This window comes from Diadema antillarum, unplaced genomic scaffold (assembly GCF_040938485.1).
Source record: "Diadema antillarum isolate AM-2024a unplaced genomic scaffold, OU_Dant_1.0 seq00000381_RagTag, whole genome shotgun sequence".
Classification (NCBI taxonomy): domain Eukaryota; kingdom Metazoa; phylum Echinodermata; class Echinoidea; order Diadematoida; family Diadematidae; genus Diadema; species Diadema antillarum.
Window position 1 is genome coordinate 314,610 of NW_027271379.1, and position 20,773 is coordinate 335,382.

The 20,773-nt window shown below is 38.3% G+C and overlaps 1 protein-coding gene across 1 annotated transcript in view; it reads left to right on the forward strand.

The window, feature by feature from the left end:
- Positions 1–6,968: 6,968 nt before the first annotated feature.
- LOC139731581 (uncharacterized) overlaps positions 6,969–20,773 on the forward strand; it is a 70,395-nt gene continuing 56,590 nt past the window's right edge. The window contains exon 1 of the mRNA XM_071642471.1: positions 6,969–7,454. Coding sequence (XP_071498572.1) covers positions 7,358–7,454 — 97 coding nt within the window. The 5' untranslated portion in view covers positions 6,969–7,357. The remainder of the gene's footprint in view (positions 7,455–20,773) is intronic.

Sequence of the window (20,773 nt, forward strand, 5' to 3'; positions counted from 1 at the left end):
TTTTCCTTCAGCTCATAATTCCTTTCTTTCTTTCTTTCTTTCTTTCTTTGTATATCTATGTATTTAATTATGTATATATTCATTCTTTAAAATCTATTTCGATCCATCTAGGGCCTATATTTCTGGACTCGTGACGGGTAGAATACGTCGTTGTAATATGAAGGGGCATTTGTTCAAGTTTTTGATGAGGTTTCGAATTTCTCTAACCTGTGCCAACTTCTTTCCAGACTTCGTATGGGCGTTTACTTCCTCTTCTTTCCTACTCCAAACTTTAAATATTTCCAATGTTATGTGCTTTTTCTACCAACTGCTGCCTCCTGATCTCTCCCCCCCCCCCCCCCCTGTGTCTGGACATGACTGCGAACTTCACTCGCCTTCAAACTCAACACAAGCCGCGATCGACATCGGGACACCGTTTCGTGAAAGTTGTCAGTCCTAACAAGTTGTTAGTCTCTGACATTGTATTACCATAGTAACAGTCAGTGACCAGAGCTTCTCAACCAATCAAAACCAAGGATTTTTTTGTTTGTTTGGAGAGAGAGACAGGCAACTTGTCAGGGCTAACAACTTTCATGAAACAGTGCCCGGGGCCCGGGGTTAACATTTCTGGTTGCCATGGTAATCACATCGTTATTAACCAAGCACATTCCGTTTCTACCTCCCTCCCGTCCACCCCCCCCCCCTCCCCACCCGACACTTTCTCCGGTTCCCTCTGTATACTCCTTGAAATCTGTATGTTTTATACCCCTTTTTATAATGATGAAACACGGCTTCTTGACCTGCTCACGTATGCTCCGATGCAGACTTCTGAGATAACAAGGAGCAGAGGTCTCATATTGTGATCATTAGAGAGGGAAAAAGGCAACAGAGGTGCCGTGCGATATTCACAATGTAACCAAAAAATGCCAAGCATTATTAAAAAGGATGAACATGAGTAGGGAAAAAAATAACAGGCTTTTTTACTTTGACCTCGATGACCTCAACAGTGTCTGACAAACGATACATACACTCTCTTGGCAGAGTTTGAGAGTTTTGATGCCCGTCTGGTGAACATGACACCAACCTTCGGAACTGTCCATCAATATACAGTTGGAGCAAGTGGAATGACTTACTTCTGTGTCAATGAGGTGTATAGTTTCTTTCTTCTTTTTAGGTGTAACTTGGGATTTAATGCATTCTTCACCTACATTTAGAATGCATCTCTTAGTCCATAATATTCGTGTCTAATAAGTATGCCTGTATACTTCGGGAACCTTTCCTAATTAGTGTGTATTCCTAAGAATAGTATTGGTGGACATGAGGATTGGGCTTTTAACTTTTTGAGAGATACCAAGTAACCACGTATAAGATAGTACAGAGTATACCATTCTAAGAGGAATCTAAAGCTTATTTGATGAAAATAGGTTTTGGTATGGCTTAGAAATCTAAAAACAAAGTAGAACAAAGCGATCGTGATAAAAGGCGGGTCCCACCTTTAATTAGGATCGCTTTGTTTTGGATAATTCGGTTATTTCAAAACCAATTTTTATCAAATAAGCGATGATTTCCTCTTGCAATTACATGTTTTTTCGTATTTCATCAGAAGTTTCAAGTTATCTCACCAAAAAATTGTTCGAAACGTGAAGTTAGGTCTCAACGCAAACTTTAATAAATGTAAATTTACACATGTATCGTTATCGTGCATACCTTCGTAGATTATTTTGTAATGTATTGCCTTGTTTTGAATTGTCCTGTTTTCATAATCTGATAAAGATATGCATGCATGCTATAACACATGGGTCAGATATACTCACAAGGGCTTTTTCCTTTCTCGCTGCTTCCCCCAACAGTTGCATTTATACGTCTTTGCTATGTTCATGTGTAGATACCGTGACATTATTTCAAGTTGTATGTTGTATGATTTATGGACTTCGTGTATATGTGTCTCATCTTGTACCTTCTTGTTTTTATTGTATGTTCTGTATATTTCTAATGCTTGATGCAAAATAAACTAACCTAAACTGAAAATAAATTTCTAACTGGTGATTACCTATCTATTTACCTATCAATTTATTTATTTATTTATTTGTTTATTTATTTATTTATTCATCTATCTATCTATCTATCTATCTATCTGTCTATCTTTCTATCTATCTATCTATCCATCTGATCTATCTGTCCATCTATCTCTCTATTTACCTATCAATTTATTTATTTATCTATTTATTTGTTTATCTATCTATCTATCTATCTATCTATCTGTCTATCTATCTATCTATCCATCTATCTGTCCATCTATCTATCTATTTACCTATCAATTTATTTATTTATCTATTTATTTGTTTATCTATCTATCTATCTATCTATCTATCTGTCTATCTGTCTATCTATCCATCTATCTGTCCATCTATCTATCTATCCCTCTATCTCTATTTATAATGTCACTATTAAAGTAGGCCTGCTAATATTTCGTTAAACAAAGACATCATAGAATGCACCTTCCACTATGACTGAGCATAACTTGCAAGTTTCTCGTCTCTTGTTGTACAATACAATACAATACAATACAATACAATACAATACAATACAGTATAATACAATACAGTATAATACAATACAATACAATACAATACAATACAATACAATACAATACAATACAATACAATACAATACAATACAATACAATACAATACAAAACTATACAATACAATACAATACAGTATAATACAATACAGTATAATACAATACAATACAATACAATATAATACAATACAATACAATACAATACAATACAATACAATACAATACAATACAATACAATACAATACAATACAATACAATGTAATACAATACAATACAATACAATACAATGTAATACAATACAATACAATACAATACAATACAATACAATCACATCGTCATCTATCATTGTCTATAGCACAGCTGTTCACATGTAGGGCCTATACTATGCTGGTCTAACCCTCATATCTGCTTATTTTCTCTTTAACTCTCTGTGTGCTACATTTATTACCTGTCCATAGGTTTGTTCGCGAAATTTGTGCACATTGGACTCATTGACACTTAAAGGGTTAATTGTAAAACCCCGTAACAATTACAAACCCAAAAGCAAAACAACTTATCAAATGGATACACCATTACAACAACACCCGGAAGACTGTACAAATAAGACAAAGGAAACATGAATCCCTTATACCAGCACCAGTATTACCGCTGCAGGGCAGAGATACTTCTGACATGGGATCTGCATGTGTGAACAGGTTCCATGACATAGTGCGCTTTTGCGACAATTGCTCCCATGAAATATCCGCACGCTATTAGGCCAAGTAAAAAAAGAAAGTAGTTTCTCGTCCGGGTTTTTTGAGCAAGGCGATGAGGGAGGTCCTTACTATTTGATATCTTACTATTTTTTCAAGGATCGTCAAAATGAAAGTAATATGTGTTTCTCGTCCGGTAATTCTGAGAAAGGTAACGAGAGAGGGCTTTACAATTTCCTATATTCAATTTATGAAATGAAACATCACTCTGGTAGCTGTGTTATGAGACCAGGTCCCAAGTGTACGTCTTGCCTGCACTCTGTGCATTTTCAAACAAATAGATATATGTGCCATACTTGAAATGAAACTTCATGCATGCAGAAATACATTTGCTTTTTCTTTCCACTACAGATGTCAAGGGAAAATGACCATCTTAATACTGGTATTTAGTGTTGTAATGGCTTTTCTGATACCAGTGTACTTGCAATTCTGATGTATTGTGCTATTAATTGAAACAGGTATAAAACATGTCTTTCAACAAATGTACGACTGAAATAAATTCCATGATATTCAAAACACTAGCTTTATTTATTGGTGTTTGTGACTTTTTGTGTCCACACAGCTGGTATGTATATCTGCAGTTCTTCACAGTACAATTGTAGCACATTCAACTGGAAACTGGCTTGTACAATTGCAGATGGATGGCAAAATGATACTGATATGGCATTCTAGCATTAAACGTTTAAAGATGTTTCTTCATGTTCTAAAAAGACATTTGATAATCACTCATTATTTGGATGATGAATGATTGTATAACAGTACACACTACAGATGATACCACTCACGGCTGTGTCCGTGAATTTACATCGTGAAGAAAAGTATCCCGCAGAAATACGAGACAAACCAGAATCCGTGGAAAAGTTATTTATTTTGTAGATACACCCATTTAATAATTCTACATTTGCTGGAAAAGCGCATTCATTTTCTCTGCAAAATAGAATGTATCGCCGTGACAGACCAGGGGATGGGGACCCTGGACAGCTACAAAACACGCACACTTTGCCGATATACGGTGCGGCACGGCCACTGCACTGGCACCAGGGAGGTGTGGACCTCCTGCTGGCACCGTACCTTCCGACACTGCACACACATGCACATAGTCACAATGACATGAAAATGTATACAAACTCGATACCGTACAATCCTCACAAGCATTTGTACAGTACAATTCATCCGCTTAAAATATCAGAAACGGGGAAAAATACGAACAACGCGCGAAATATGCGTGGAATAACAGCGATTGTTCGCAAAAATGTTGCCGCTATCGCGTTCACGACGTACCGAGTGCGCTGTACATCACAGCCCAGTAGGCCGGCCCGCCGCGCCGCCCATCCAACTACAGTGCAGTTCGACTGCTTTGTGGGTCATTCCTTCTTACCGATCGGCCGAGCTCGCAATGTGAAATGCATGCGTTATTACATACGCACTACACACAGAAGCTACAGCTGTACTACAGTCTACAGCTAAGTAGAGGACGCAAGGCGTAAAAATTAGAAATGAGACGTCACGATTGGTAGGTGAATTGTCGATCTTTTTTTTTTTCGGCGGCCGAAAAAATAGTAAATATCAAAAAAGTCGATGCGGCAACTGAAAATCGATGCGGGCGGGGAGCGGGCTGGGACGAGAATTATGAATTTCTTGGTATTTTCAGCGCCATTTTGAAAATAGTAAATAGTAAAAAAATCGATGCGGCGGCCAAAATCGATGCGCGCGAGGACGAGAAACTGGTTTCTTTTTTTACTTGGCCTTAAAGCATAAAACATAAATTCTACCAACAAACATAACCCTATAACCCTAATCCTAATCCTCTCATCAAACTAAACCTAAAATTCCTATCACAACTCTATCCAGTCCTTTGAGAAAAATAAGACAACAGCACTTGTGGCAGGAGCAAATATCCCCGTGTGAACAGTGCCCCACGTCAGCGTCATATTAATCATATTAAAGGTATTAGTAACACGGAAACATGAAAGTTAACAAATTCAGCTGAGTATCCTTTGATTTCCCCTTGGATATAACGATAAGCTACTTTATCTGGCACCCTTTATTATATAATGCATGAGCAACACTTTGATCCTGTTTGTATGCGTTTTATTTAGACCTACATTGTACTTTTACGTCTAGTCGATAACAGGACAGGCGTTCTTGTCGACAACAAAAAAGCAGCTTTGTAAAAATGGTAGATGTAAGAATAAAATGTGAAAATAATACATTTCACTTAGTACACTCAATCAAATAATATCACAAAACTGTACTACGACTTTGTCCTCACTCCAGTCATCGTGAAGTAATCAAAATTAATTTGTTTTGTGACTTAAAAATTTTGGGGAGACGATCAGCTAGAAATATATTGTAGATCATTGCCAAGGAAAAAGTTTTTTTTTTCTGTTTGTTTCTAAAATTGACTTTTTTTGGCACCAAAAGTTTAACAAATTCGCTTATTGGCAATTAATCGTGATATTCCTATTTTTTCCATATTTTTTTTTGTATGCAGTAGTGAACGCCGTGCAAGGACACAAACAACTACACGAAATAAAACTAGCCAAATGCCAACTGGCAATCAGTTATAAACTTGGCTTTACAGTCCCGGAAGAGCAATACACGTCTGAAAGCTACCTAACGGGAAGGTGTTGGAGCTCCCATGTTGACAAAAAAAAAAAAAAAAAAAAAAAAAAAAAAAAAAAAAAAAAAGGGGGGGGGGGGGGGGGGGTAAAGCAACAGATACACACACTCCCTTTGTCGTACTTTTTTTCTCCCCATATTGAAAAACCTGACATCTGAATTCAAAGAGAATCAGTTCTAGTTCGGTTGATCTTTTGTACTGAAACGAAGACAGTAAATGCTAGCTTTTGGACGTAGCTATTGTAGGGGTTCCTGTATTTGGTGCTATCACCTAACCGAATAAAAGTGCATAAAGGCACCGACAAGAGATAGAGTAAACAGGGATAGGAAGAGAGATGGAAGACACATAAAGCAGAAGAGGAGGGGGAGCTGATGGAAAGAAGGAAAAGGAGAAAACTAAGAGTGAAGAAGAGAAAAGGAAAAAGAGAAAAGAAGAACATGGAGAGGAAACGAAGGGAAGAGGAAAAATCGAGAAGAAAAGAAGAGAATAGCAGAGGGTAAAAAGTGATGAAATAGAAGTTAAAAATGATAGAAAAGAAAAAGAAGAGAAAAGGGAAGAATAGAGAAGAGAAACGAAGAGAAGTGATAAGTCGGAAAAGAAGAGAAAAGAAAGGAAACTGGAGAGAAGACAACATACGAGAAGAGAGGAGAGGAGAGGAGAGAGGGAGAGAGAGCGAAGAAAAGAGAGACATGGGTACTCGTCTATCTGCGAACAAAAGCATTGAATAAAGGTATGTTAAGTGGTTCAGCAATTTATGGGTACTCGTCTATCTGCGAACAAAAGCATTGAATAAAGGTATGTTAAGTGGTTCAGCAATTTCTATGCATTATGACTGGTCCGTGCAAGGCGATCGGAGGTGTACCATGACGAGAGGCAGCGCGCGCACATGCGGAGTTTTTAGTGTTTCACTTTTCTCCGAACATGTAATGCGCAAGTGGGCATGAAAACTTTTGTTGTTGGAGGACACAAGCCCAACGGTACTCATTTCTAGGACTGCTTGGCTCACGCACGTGCAGACGAGAGGCCGAGAACGTGGACTTTGTATTTGATACGTCCGTTTATCAGCAGCTCCCAACAACCTCGATCCGTACGTTTGTAGACTGTAGTCACTCATCAGTAGTACCCTATACAGGATTGAGAGGTTGAAATTCTTCTTCGTTTGTGTCAATGTTTGACTGGTTTGACATAGCTTTTCGGATTGCAACTGCCCTAATCTTATTGACTTCTGCTGGAATTCTATAGATTACTATTGAGCCGTATTGTGCCAACAGGACCGCTACGGAACGCTGGCGATCCGCTTGCCCGTTACTCGGGGACAGTTCTAGGGGACCGCTACACGGAGCGAACGTATCTGTATTATCTACAAACGTCTTACAAGAATTGATACTGTTTCTGAGCATTTCCAGACTTGTTCTTGTAGATGAGCAACAGGATACCCACCATGGAGCATAAAGGATCATTACTTACGCAACAGAGAGGATTAGCAATGTTCAGTGTCATTGGGGTGCACCTATTACGTAAGTGATTGTCATATCTTCAATTTGCCTTAGTTCATGCCGTCGCTTATGTACACATACGGAAAGATAGGGGAAGGATTTATCCCTAAATGCTTAATAAGGCGGTTGCAATCATTGGAATTCTAAGCGGAATACTAAACATCTATATAAGATGCATGCTTAATGCTAAAAATGGACATGCCGATGGCATGTTTTCAAATCGTATGTACAATTTCATGGTTTCCCCTAGCAACGAGACGGCTTGCCAAAGCTTTGGCAGAATGTAATATACGCGATCAAAATTACTTAAGGGTGGCAGGGGGCCGGGAGAAGAAACTGCGCTGAAACACGTAGGTATACAAAATGAGTTGCTCATTACGAATAATTCGTCTTTATGCATGCCCTTTAACGTGAAATTAAAGTCCTGGCCCAGTCTAATAGACCAGTACATTAACACACTTAAGTTCAGCGAGGTCAACATTGATTCAAACTGTCAGAATTTACACATCGCTGTATTCACTTGCTTGGGTGATCTAAGCAGGGAGATGGAAACTGATCTGTGATCATATTCAATGACTACTTCAGATTATACTGCGTATCATAGGCCTATCTGTTGCCAAGGAGATTGTACAAACATGACTTCTGTGAAGTCTCGTCCGCCCTGCGCCTAAATCTGCCATTTCATCGCTGCTCTCATCTGTATTGCACCTCCACCTTAAAAAAACGTATAATTTATCCATATAACAGTTATCATTTTCGTTACTTCCGTCTAGAGTTGACTTTCTTCAGCCAGTTCCAATTTGAATATCGGAATAGTTTGATGAACAGTTTTCGTTGCCGTGTTTGGCTCTCCATCTTGTGTAGTTGGGGAAAATCGGGCATTTGCCACCGCTATCATTGTAGTTTTGATGAGAAAATGTCATTTGTTATTTTCCTGTTGTCTCCCTTTAACATGCCATTTTAGGGTACGTATTGCCCTTTCTTGGTAAATACTCTTGCTTGTTATTTCATTCTAAATGTTATGAAACGTTAGTGGGATATGTATATATATTCAACAGATAAAAGTTGAAAAACAAAGCGCGACGCGAGGATTTGATTGTCCATGATGCGTTTTCCAAACCATTACACAGCTAACTATGATTTTGTATGCCCAGTGCAGTATCACTCAGCGGTCGCGGTACTGTAAGTAATTTCGATATCTGTGATGGTGTGGAAAGGTGTGAATGCGTTTCAGAAATAGAAAAAAGAAACTTTTCACGCTGATTTTAGAGTAAGTTTTATTTTTTTTTCATGAGGAAACCGTTCGTGCCAATAATTGATCATTTTTCCATCTGTCATCGGGACATCTCAATCTGGTATAGGAGGTAGCTAGGCCCCTTCACCTTAAACGACAAAAACACGCCAGCGCCTCCTTCGGCGGTTCTAGCAACAGTCCTGGCAGTGGGTATACCCCATGACAGAACATCTCAACTTGACATTTTTTAGCGGCATCATTAGCGGCGAGCTGCACCATATGTCGAACCCATCACATAGCTATATCGGCCCATTTCATGGCTATTTAATTAGCGCCCAAAACTGGGCAACTGCTCCTATAGGTCCCTACATGCGGGGTATAGCTGCTTTGCCAGCTAACGCATGTATACCACTCGTCAGTGAGGCCAAGTTTATTATGACGGAGTGAGCAGACTCCGAACGTGGCGCTTGGGTTCGATATAATAATTATTTCATACACTGTGTCTAGTGTCCAAAGTGTCGTACTTAGGAGTTGCAGAACTCTTTTTGTGTGTTTCTTGAGGTGAAATGAGTGAGAAGAATTTCTGTAAATATGTTGCAAGATGTTATGAAGGCACAGTCATGTATTATAGCCTGTGGTGCGAAAAAAGGTTTTGTTGGCTGAACACTATGTCACGTTGAATTGTCCTGGGAATTCGCCCTTTATGCGATGATGAGATCGTACTTTTAGATTATACTTTCAATAATTTCCTTGCCCTTGGCAATTTTTACCAAGTCTATAGATTTTTTCCCCCTACACAGTCATGTTAGTCGTTGACAGTAGTATTGCAGAGACTGCTGCGAGTTGTCACAACTTTTGTGGGTCCATCGATGGCACACCGTAATAATGAAAGTTGTGTTTCGAAGTCCTTGATTGAAAGGCGGATCCTCCGTGCGGAAAACCTTGTTGGATCACATAATGTGACAATGTAGTGAACCAGGTAATTCCGTGAGGTTTGATGTTCTGATACCTTCCGGATACATTATGCGCTATGGATATAGTCATCTCCTCTCGGGAAATCCCGTAGATATTCTGTGGAATATTTGTTGATGAAAAGTAGTTATAATCTCTTGTTGTTTTTTTTTTTTTTTCATGGTGTCGTAAGAGGAGGGTTGAATGTCGTGCAATGGTTACGCACAACTGCGTACGTAACTGAGATTTATTCACACCTTATCATACCTCGGAAATGGGCTTTGGTATGTTTCTTTACAATATACGGATTAGTTTTGAGCGTAGAAATCAGAGCAAAACCATGCATTGCCAAACTTAAAGGGAAGGTAAACCCAAAGAGCAATGTGGATTGAGTGAAAGCAACAACATTAGTAGAACACATCAATGAAAGTTTGAAGAAAATCGGACAATCGATGCAAAAGTTATGAATTTTTAAAGTTTTGGTGTTGGAACCGCTGGAATAGGAGACTACTAGAGGTTATGGCGTATGAGAGGACAACAATATACAGGAACTATAGAGAAAATTTTCACAAAATTCATTTTTCATGAAAACCACAAATTCCATCAACTTGATACTGACATATGTTAAGGGGAGCAATTATTCCCCCTGCTTTCCGAAAGCGGTTAGTCAAGTGCTCTTTCATAATGCTAGAAAAGTGAATTTTTGTTGATTTTCCTTTATATTTTCTTTATATTGCTGTCCACTCATACGTCATAACCTCTAGTAGTCTCCTCATCCAGCGGTTCCAACACCAAAACTTTAAAAATTCATAACTTTTGCATCGATTGTCCGATTTTCCTCAAACTTTCACTGATGTGTTCTGCTAATGCTGTTGCTTTCCCTCAATCCACATTGCTCTTTGGGTTTACCTTCCCTTTAAGGTGGAGAAAAAAAAACCCCAAACAAATATAGTAACCAAGGATATCACGGTGATGTCGATGGAACGGGACAAAGTACTTTGCGTGGCGGATTTGGAAACAGAACAGTACTGTTTACTCTCTCTCTCTCTCTCTCTCTCTCTCTCAAAAAAAAAAAAAATGTACAGGTGCAGTATTGGGATCGTATAGTTTTCGTTGAGACCTAACTTCAGGTTTCTAACATTTTTTGTGTGTGTGTGTGAAATAATGAGAAACCTCTTTTGAAATGTGAAAGAGCATATACCAAGAGAAATTCAACGTTTATTTGGTGAAAATTTTGGTTTTGAAATGGCTGAGCTATCTAAAACAGAGCGATCGTAATAAAAGATGGGACCCACCTTTTATTACGAGTTCTATGTTTTATTTTGCTTTTTTTTTATGTCTCAGGCATTCCAAAACCGATTTTCATAAAATAAACTCTGAATTCCTCTTAGAATGGTATGCTCTGTACTATTTCATAAGTGGTTTCTTGGTATCTCACAAAAAGTTAAAAGCCCAATCCTCACCTCAACCAATACTATATAATCCATATAACTCCTGATTCGATGGAGCGACCCCAACTGGAGAGCAGTAGTGGAGGTCTGGAAAAAGACTAATGGCGAGGACAGCAAAAGGAATAGAAAGTGGCAGATTAAAGGATAGAAATCTACAAGCAATGACAAGGGCTTAGAAAGATGGGAGAGAGAAAAATCACACATGGCGATCGGAAACAGCCTCGATATTTTCTCATTTAATCGAAGGGAAAGGAAGGACAATCTCTTTCGTACACAGCATAGTTGCAAAGCCGACCTTTTCTGTACAAGATTGATGTCAGAAAGTTCTGTCTGTATAACGTGGACCACTGATTAAAATTTTGTGAGTTTTCTCAAGGTAATCTTCATACAGCAGCAGAAACGTGTGATGAGAACCAGCTAACAGAGAAGTACAAAATAATGGCACAACCATGTGCCACTAAAGATCCACGAAGTCCAGGAACAAAGGCTTGCGGAGAGGACTTGTTCCCAGTTGAACTGAATAGAGATTCACATCGATCCAACCACACAGGACCTCACCCCACCCCGCCCCTCCCTAGTCAACCATGACCTACACTGAACAGGTGTATTGATCAGAACAATGACTGCAACGTTTGTTGATTTGCGGCATGTGCAGTGCTTTTTATAGTGAGTGGTGCGTGAGGATTAAAGGGTACGGAAGACTTTATGTCGTTTGCTATTTCACGTAATTTCGAACTAAAGAGTGAATGAGCATAGCTTTTATGAGCGTATGGAAAAAAATAACAGAAGGGGGAAAAAGGCAGAAAAAAAAGAAAGACAACCCCAACAATGTCCTTATTTTGTCAAACTACGCAATGTGCGCTAAAAAGCAACAAGAGTAACGTGTACGTTAGACTAATTGAATATATGAAATTATGTTGTTTTATGACTTTTCATTGAACATGTAGGGAGATTGCTGTTGTCAACATTTTCCTTTACAAGAGTTGTGCGTGTTTCCTCTTCCGTAAACCTTTTTCCTTTGCAGCGATTCTGGTCTCGTTTCTTCTTTTTTTTTCACGGCCGTTTTATGTTTGGCTGTAGTTCATGGGAATAAATATATATCTTGCCTGATCCACGATTTGCATGAATTTCCTGTACATTGTATTGCTTTTTGTTGGAGCTATTGATGGGTACTTAAACCCGATGAAATTCGAAAAACGCAATGATTATGTTAATCGTTACGGATCAGTGAAAAACAAAACAAAACAAAAAACGTTATCAATATTCTGCCTGTTACTATCGCCAGCATTGCTATCATACGTGTTTTCAAGAAGGAAAATACTGTACATCGCTTGTATTCCACCGATCACTCGTGCTTCCATATCCCAATGCTCTTTCCAGCGGCCATGAATAATGCACATTGTATGCATGACAAGCCCACCGTAAAATACGTTTTTACTGCTGATTTATGCTGGTGGAACCAGTTAGAATACTATCACTTTCTGCTCGAATAACGAAGCCTTTAATTTGTTTGTTTTGTGGTGTTGAAAATACACACCTGGCATTTCAAGCGAGTTTGTTTCTTGCTGGAACCGTCAACAAAGCCAATTCAAATCGAGTGCATTCCATTCGGGATAATAACACCAACAAGTTAACAAAAAGAAAAAGAGGCTGACACAAGAATTTACGCCATTATGAAAAAAAAACCCGAAGAGAAAACAAGACATACCTTGAACAAAAGAAAAGTAAAAGAAAACCATAAATGACAGGGCAGTACGTAGGAACAGGTGTTTTCACCGCCTTTAGTCTCGCCCCAGTCGCTTGTAGCCATATGACCGCTTTCTTATGGGGTCGCAAATAAAGTCATGGCTATGATCATATTGCCTTTTTAGAGGCGCATAATGTAAGACTTTACATCACCAAGGGAGTTATATCTTCCCCAAAACGAGCAGCGTGAGGGAAAAATATTGTCTTGAGGGGGAAAATAAACTCCCATAAGGGACTGTCAAGTGTTATATGAATGGACACGGCAATATTTGTTATATCATACGGCTACATACATACACATTTCATTCTAGCCCGTCGCCACCAAGTCAGACTCTTGAATAAGTTACATGGTTTGATGTGTGACGTCACTGCTTGCAATAATGTAACGATTTCGTCATCACTGCAGTAGTCACATGAATGCATTTACGACCCCTGTATTTGTGAGACCATAAATAATATCAAAACTTTAAACGTTTATACAGTGGTATACAAGTGAAACATGCATAGTTCATGGACAACTTTACAGAAGTTCGCCTGATGCTTTAAAGGCATAATTTACGATTTGCAGATGAAACAAAAACCCAGCATTAGTGCTTTAAAATAGTTCTAAAATGTGAGTTAGGGATAGAAACAACCACTGTCAAAATCTGAATCCGTATAATCGATGTTAAGTGTTGTAAAATACACAAAATGTGAACAATAGTCATAATAAAAATGTTTCTAGACTAAACCGTATACAGTTACGGTTTATTGAGAAAAACCCTGATATCTCCTTATATTTTAGGTTTTATTGCAAATATTTCATATGGTAGGATGTTTTATGATACAACAGACCTACACATATGCATCAAATGTGATATCTTGAACATTTTTGAAATCACTGCTCCCAAAGGTAAACTGGACCTTTAATGAAGTATGAAAACAAAAATAATGGCATTGTACTGTACGATTTTGCCGCAATCAAGTAGGATAAACATTCAAATCGGGGAAAAAGACAGCCATTTTCAATTGCGAAATGGGTAAAATGTATGCGACATGAGCGACTTGCACGAAGAATACACTGTTTGTGTTTGTTTACTTTGTAAGATGGGGGATGTTTATGGAGTTTCCCCCGACGTAAACTACTTGCTTTACAATCAACCACCGCTGAATTTGCGACGGAAACATAGTTCACAATACCTGTGTATTCTGTGAGCAAATTTTGCATACAACTGCATCATACAAAAGATAAGAGACTTTACCTTGAAGTGAAAACCGTGTTTTAACAAAAGCAGTGTGTCCATGTTGGAAGCGAATGGACTTATATCAGGTGGGGCATCCCTGTTTATCATACCCGTTCTATACGACATTCTGCCACACACATTTCTCAGTAGGGCATATTATAATCTTTATGTGTTCAAAACAAATTCTTATTGATATGTGAGCATCGTTGAATTGATAGATGCATAATATATGGCTAAAAGAAGAAATTGTAAATTGATGCTTAAAGAATTCATGAATAAAGAAATAGATTAAAGAATAAGTAAAAGAACAAATAAAAGAGTGATGAATAAAGTAGGCCTGAGTCATGATTCAATAAATGAGGAATGTATTACAAGCTGCCATGTTTTGTTTGATCAAATATCAATTTTTAGTGTCATCATGCAAAAAAAAAAAACCAACCCACAAACAAACAAAGCTATCTTCTTTTGTTGTTGTTCTTCTTCTAATTTTCTTTTCATTCTGTTCTTTTGTTTTATCGTATTTCTCAGGTTGTACCCAGAAAGTTTTAAAACTGTCAGTTTGCAGGTGTGGATAATTCTTGTTGACAGGATTTACATCCAAGTGTAAAATTCTTTACGTTTTGTTATTGAGCTTCGCACATGCTGTGTGTCATTAGGGATCATAGCGGAAGTTGCGTATTAGAAGCGATATCCGTGCCATCATACTTGGCAACCAGTGTCAAAATTCATCATGTCTTACTTGAGACGAGAGCTTTCGATTTCAGGCTGGCATCGAAAAAGTGCGCTAACCTGTCCTCAACCACTCGAAAAGTGAAGCTGGGTGCAATATAGGCCCTACTACCACTGCGCGCACTTCCACCTGTACAGCCCCCCCCCCCCCCTTTCCACGAGCTCTGCTATGAGATTTCCATGAGATTGATGTTGGTGTATCCGTATAGGTCCATGATGTTATGCCAGGGAGGTATTTTGTCTCACCTCCCTGGCACCTCCCTGGTTATGCCCCAGTCGAGGTGGTATATACAAGAAGCATGGAACTTGTAGGTCCATGATAGAAGCAAGGAGCCTCAAGCTCCTTGGTAGACACTGGTAGAAGTGAGGTAGTGATGGTGGCAGTGGTATGTCTTGTATTATGGAGGAGGGGGGAGGGGAAGGGGTGGCACAGTAAAACCTTATCATTTTTCTACCAAGTTCTCTACACCCACGAGAACTCCACAAACATTGAATGCTGCATGTGTCCTTTCCAAACCTCACGTATGGACTAATATTTACTCCCAAGAAACAAATGTGACTGAATATGAACACATGTCCATTTAGGTCCTATGAAGTCTTAAGGATAATAATACGGCTATATTGACCTATTCTGAGGAGACGTTGACGCGTGAATCTAGATTTCGGTCAATGACAATCGTAAAGAATAAACAGTGCATGTTACCCCTTTTGTGGATACTCGCTCCTGAAGTCCGCTGTATTTGTGTATGCTGACGAACAAGAACTATAACTGCTGGCATTGTTCGCAGCTGACGCCTGACGACATAGATAGAAGCCCGTCAACATTGCACATAGGGTGTGTCTCATACAGTAACCAATGTTGCATATACCGACATGTATAACGACACGAGAATCGTATATTCATAATGTACACCTTGACATTAAAATGATACCTCAAACAATTATCATATCGTGGGGCCACTCGAACACGCTACGCAGGCGCTCAAGTCCACACATCCGTGCTTGCCATCACACACCAGCCATCAAACCATAAAACGCGGTGAATCTCACGAAGTCATGATGAGTTTAGAAAAAAAATGCACATCAAAATATCGCATTTGCCATACATTCACAAAAGCATCGCGGAATACATTACGAACAGCACATGGTGTCGGGAAATGTTACCTCTAGAGAAATTATATTTGAAAACTACGCGACATGTTTTGATATAACTGTATAATCAGGGAAGTGGACAGAAATATTCTACCCACCTCCCTGGTATAATGTAGAATGCATAGTGTGAGTTTTTTTTTTAAATTATCAGTACCTAATGACTTTCTGAAGCCATTAATCGAACAAGTGAAAAATCGTTGCTTTAGGCCTAGCGTATGGCGGTCATAATCATACCTGTACAGAGGCTCTTAAAGGGATAACATATTTTCATTCTGGTCCTAATAAAAAGGTGGGTCCCGCCTTTTATCATATGACCACTTTGATTGTAGATATCTCAGCCATTATGAAACCGATTTTCATCGAATGAAATTGATATTCCTCTTAGAGCATGCTGTTTCATATTTCGTATTTCGTAAGTAGTTTCTTAATATCTCACCCCCACCCCCACCCCCCACCCCCAAGAGAAAAAATCTGCCCCATCTCAACCAAAACTCTACCATCCCTTAGGCCTAATTGGTTGAAAGGGACTACCATTTTCAGTTTCGCCTTTAATGGAGAGTTGCGGGCTTTCAATACACCCTCTCGAAACCCGAAAGTGATTTGAAACTCGAATGCTTACTATGTGTCAGCAATAACATTGTGTAGTATAATACATATACTTCTGTCAGACGAAGAAACTGAAAGACAAGCAGTGTCATCCTCTTGAGTTGAGTTGATCTGTATAGTGATGTCCAATCTAGCGGTGATGAATCAATTACACATTGAGACGGTTGAATCACACTTGCATTAACAAATGAAGAAATAATATCCATCGGGCTCCCGAAACGAAAATGAATCTGTTGCTACCGGGAAATTAATAGGTCAATAACCATGAAGCATGTACCCACTTAAATCACTATCAACGGGGTATGGTACGTAGCTTAGTTTAGATTTATCTTTGTGTTCATTTTTAAGAAATGAAGAGTTTGTTCGCAAAAACCGATAAGTCCCATTTTTGAAGATTTTGAAGTACGGTCTCTGTCATAAAGTACAAAATGATACTTTTAAATGATTGGTCACTACATATAAAGGTACATTTTTGAAGTTATGGTCAAAAGAAGCAAATATTTTCTTATTATTCTCTTTATTTTTCTTGACCTTTAATCGCAAATATCTCCATTTGGCAAATATGGACTTATCGGTTTTTGCGAACAAACTCTTCAAATATATAAATAAGTATCATATACATGTATATATATATATATATATATATATATATATATATAATATATATATGTACGCATTATTGTGACGTCTTTTTCGTATTATCAACCCCCACCCCCATGATATAATAGCATATTTTAGGCTCGCTGTGTCTTGCTATCCCCCATTACAAGTTGTATTCATTTAACTATGCAATGCATGTAAGGGAGCAAAAAAAAAAAAAAAAACACAAACAAACAAGAAAAGAAAACACACATTTCCTCTTCATTTCATTTCATGAAGATCTCTTACAATGATTCATAAAGAGTAAAATCAAATACCGGAATAACAAACGTTTTGTTTGAATATGACATGAAGTGATGATAATGAAAAAAAAAAGATGATGGGATATTTCATGTTTTTACTATAGACAGTGGAATTGGTCACAACCTCGTAAAAAATGTATATTGTATGGGGATATAATAGATGACGATCAATTTAACAACTGTGTAACGAACTCTTTAGATGCGACGAATATATCTGCTTTGTAAACACATTGCATGGTAACTTAAGATTTTCATGTATACTTATACTACTCTCTCTGTTTGCTGCGTTGAACTCATGTTACTGTCGTACATGTACTCATAAATTTAAATTCGAAAACTTGGAGTGACAACGTACTTTAAACTTTGTATAGTGTCTGCGGGTAGCAATGATGCGATGTTCATGTTGGTTAATTGTTTAAATCAATACTAGTGATGATAAACCTGATATGACGATATGATATGATATAGCGAAAACTTTTGAGCAAGAAAATGGGTTTTCATCGGGATTCGAACCCGAGTCCTCCGGATTACTAGACCGGTGCTATTAATTAATCCGGATTAATTCATTATTAATTTGGAGGTCTCGGGTTCGAATCCCGATGAAAACCCATTTTCTTTGCTCAAAAGTTTTCGCTATTTATTATTGCAATTGTTTCTGGTCAGTTTTTCCTTCCTTGTTTCAATGTATATATATATATGTATATATATATATATATATATAACTTTGAGCAAAGAAAATGTTTTTTCATCGGGATTCAGAAAATGGGTTTTCATCGGCATTCAGGTTAATGTGTGTGTGTGTGTGTGTGTGGCACACATACACACACTATAGCTTCTGACCACACGAGCAAAGAGAGTTAAGGGTTTGGGACGAACACCGATCTAGGGCTTTCAATAGCTCAGTCGGTAGAGCACCGGTCTAGCAATCCGGAGGTCTCGGGTTCGAATCTCGATGAAAACCCATTTTCTTTGCTCAAAGTTCTCACTATTTATTATTATTTGTTTCTGGTCAGTTTTCCCTTTCTTGTTTCAATATATATATATATATATATATATATTTCTATAGGGTATGGTGTAGGTGTACGGCAAAGTCAGCTTCCTCGACGTGCGAAAGCGCGTCAATGTCTTGGAACTTCAACAGTCCATCAAAATTTAAAGCTGCCAGGATGAGTAATAATACTCCGAGTTTACTGTCAACTTGAACTTTAGACCGGATTTGAACGCGTAATGAAATATCATTCATATCAAATCCACTTCACGATAACGGGAATGACAGCGAACGATGAAGTCCAAAGTGTATTCCGTGTAATACACAGGGAACGGTGGATGAAAATTGGAGCACCGATATTCACCGACACTGTTGCTGTTGTTTGGTACACATCATTCACATCATATTCACCATCGTTCATCAATATGACATTCACATTATTGTACATGTATACACATATAGACACACAACCATAGATCCAGACACAGATGTATAATATTTCCCATTACAGTATGCCTATATATAAACAAAACCTGCAACTCATCTCATGCGTCGTTTTGGTCCAATGTTATTGATCTATCAATGCTTATCGTTAAAAAAAAAACTGCGCCTGGACTGAGGCATTCAGCTATATCTTCCGTGTAATGAAGCGTCCCTAGTAACTTATGTCTATGTCGGTGTATGTCGGTTGTAATGATCTCATCCATCAATAGAAAGCCGTTGTTTAGAATACGGATATAGGACGGGAGTTTAGGACTCTCAACTTTATCTTATTAATGTCATCATGACATTTTTGCTAAGCTGTAGTGTCATATTGTAGAAGAAGAAGTCAGGTAGGAACTGCGTGTGCGTCATAATTTCGGAGAAGAATACTTTCTTGGCATTCGCACGGCTTGATTTAGTGGAAGGGATAATTTGTCAAGATTTTTTTTTTTAAATTCCCGAAAGAAATCTTTGGTCAGTTGTTGCGACTATACACGGGAAGTGGCCCGTTATACGCTAATTAATTGTTAAAGACGTCCGTGCCACTTCGAAAACCGGTTGCATTGCTTAGTTACCACGCCTCTAATTACCCGTTTATCTGTGTGATAGGGGTGATTGTAACTGAACGTCACGACGGATGAGTATGACATGTGTGATTGACTGAAGACACTTCCTGCACAAACCAATCCCCAATTAAAAAGAAACAGAGGAGAAAATAAAAACCCAAACAAACGATAAATACAACTTCTATCTAAACATCATGCCAAGATGCCATGTTCTTTGTAACGCGAAGCATGATCGCACATCGATGATATTCACATGAGCATAATAACTATGTTATCTGCTTATCGTGGCCACGTTATATTTTCTTTCGTTGTTATTTGTTCGCCTGTGACATTATTATCTCGACATATGAAATGACAAGTTGGAACAAAGTAACTTTTCATGCCTGTATAGGTCCTATACACCTACGTGTAAGTCGGAGAACAGAATACATTTTAGATGCGAGCAAATTGTGAATCATATCAAAGTCTTTGAAGCGTAGGGTTGCGATAGCTGTTCGTGTGCTACTGTCACAATTTACCCCTGATTATGTGTATGGGCAATAGGCCTACATTGACAGTTCTGGTGCATGATATCGTCTCTATAATAGAAATAGACACTAGCTCCTCAACCCAAAAACCACCATTACGCGTGGTGGTTTTACCTCATTGTGATGGGGACACTGCGTCCCCTTTCAAACTCTTGCTACCCTCGGTTCCATCACTCTTTTTTCTAAAGATTTTTTTTTTGTACCCTTGACAAAATTGAACAATGTATCGGCGCCTCAGTCGACAGGCCCTATCCCTAGAACATGTGTAAAGAATACGTATTTGATATTGACATTCCCTCCTGCCTGCAGGAAAAAAAAATCAGCAATTCTTGTCAAAAAGAAAAAGGCAAATATACTCCACCAGAACTGAGGTGCTACAGTGAAAGGTATAGAAACGAAACTGAATTGCTGGCTGTCGCTGCTGTCGCTATCAAAGCAAACAGAACTGATTTAAAGTTACTTCCTCTCCAAAGTTGTATGAATCTATCCAGATCATCGAAACTTTAAGAATGGCCTTTTCATTTCGGAAATAAATACACTTGTAAGCGTAATATTTCTTCGGTACGAATCACAATGGTAAAATATAAATGGTAATATAACAAATATGCATGTAGGAGCAAGACAATTAAAGATCATTCATATTTTCCAGACATATAATCATGATGAATAGTAGGAAGTGTAGCAAAATTATCGTTTGACTGCAATCTAATCTCATATACCAATCTTGTGACAATTCCGGCAGAGAGAAAAAAAAAAAACCCGACAACATTTTTATCTTTTCC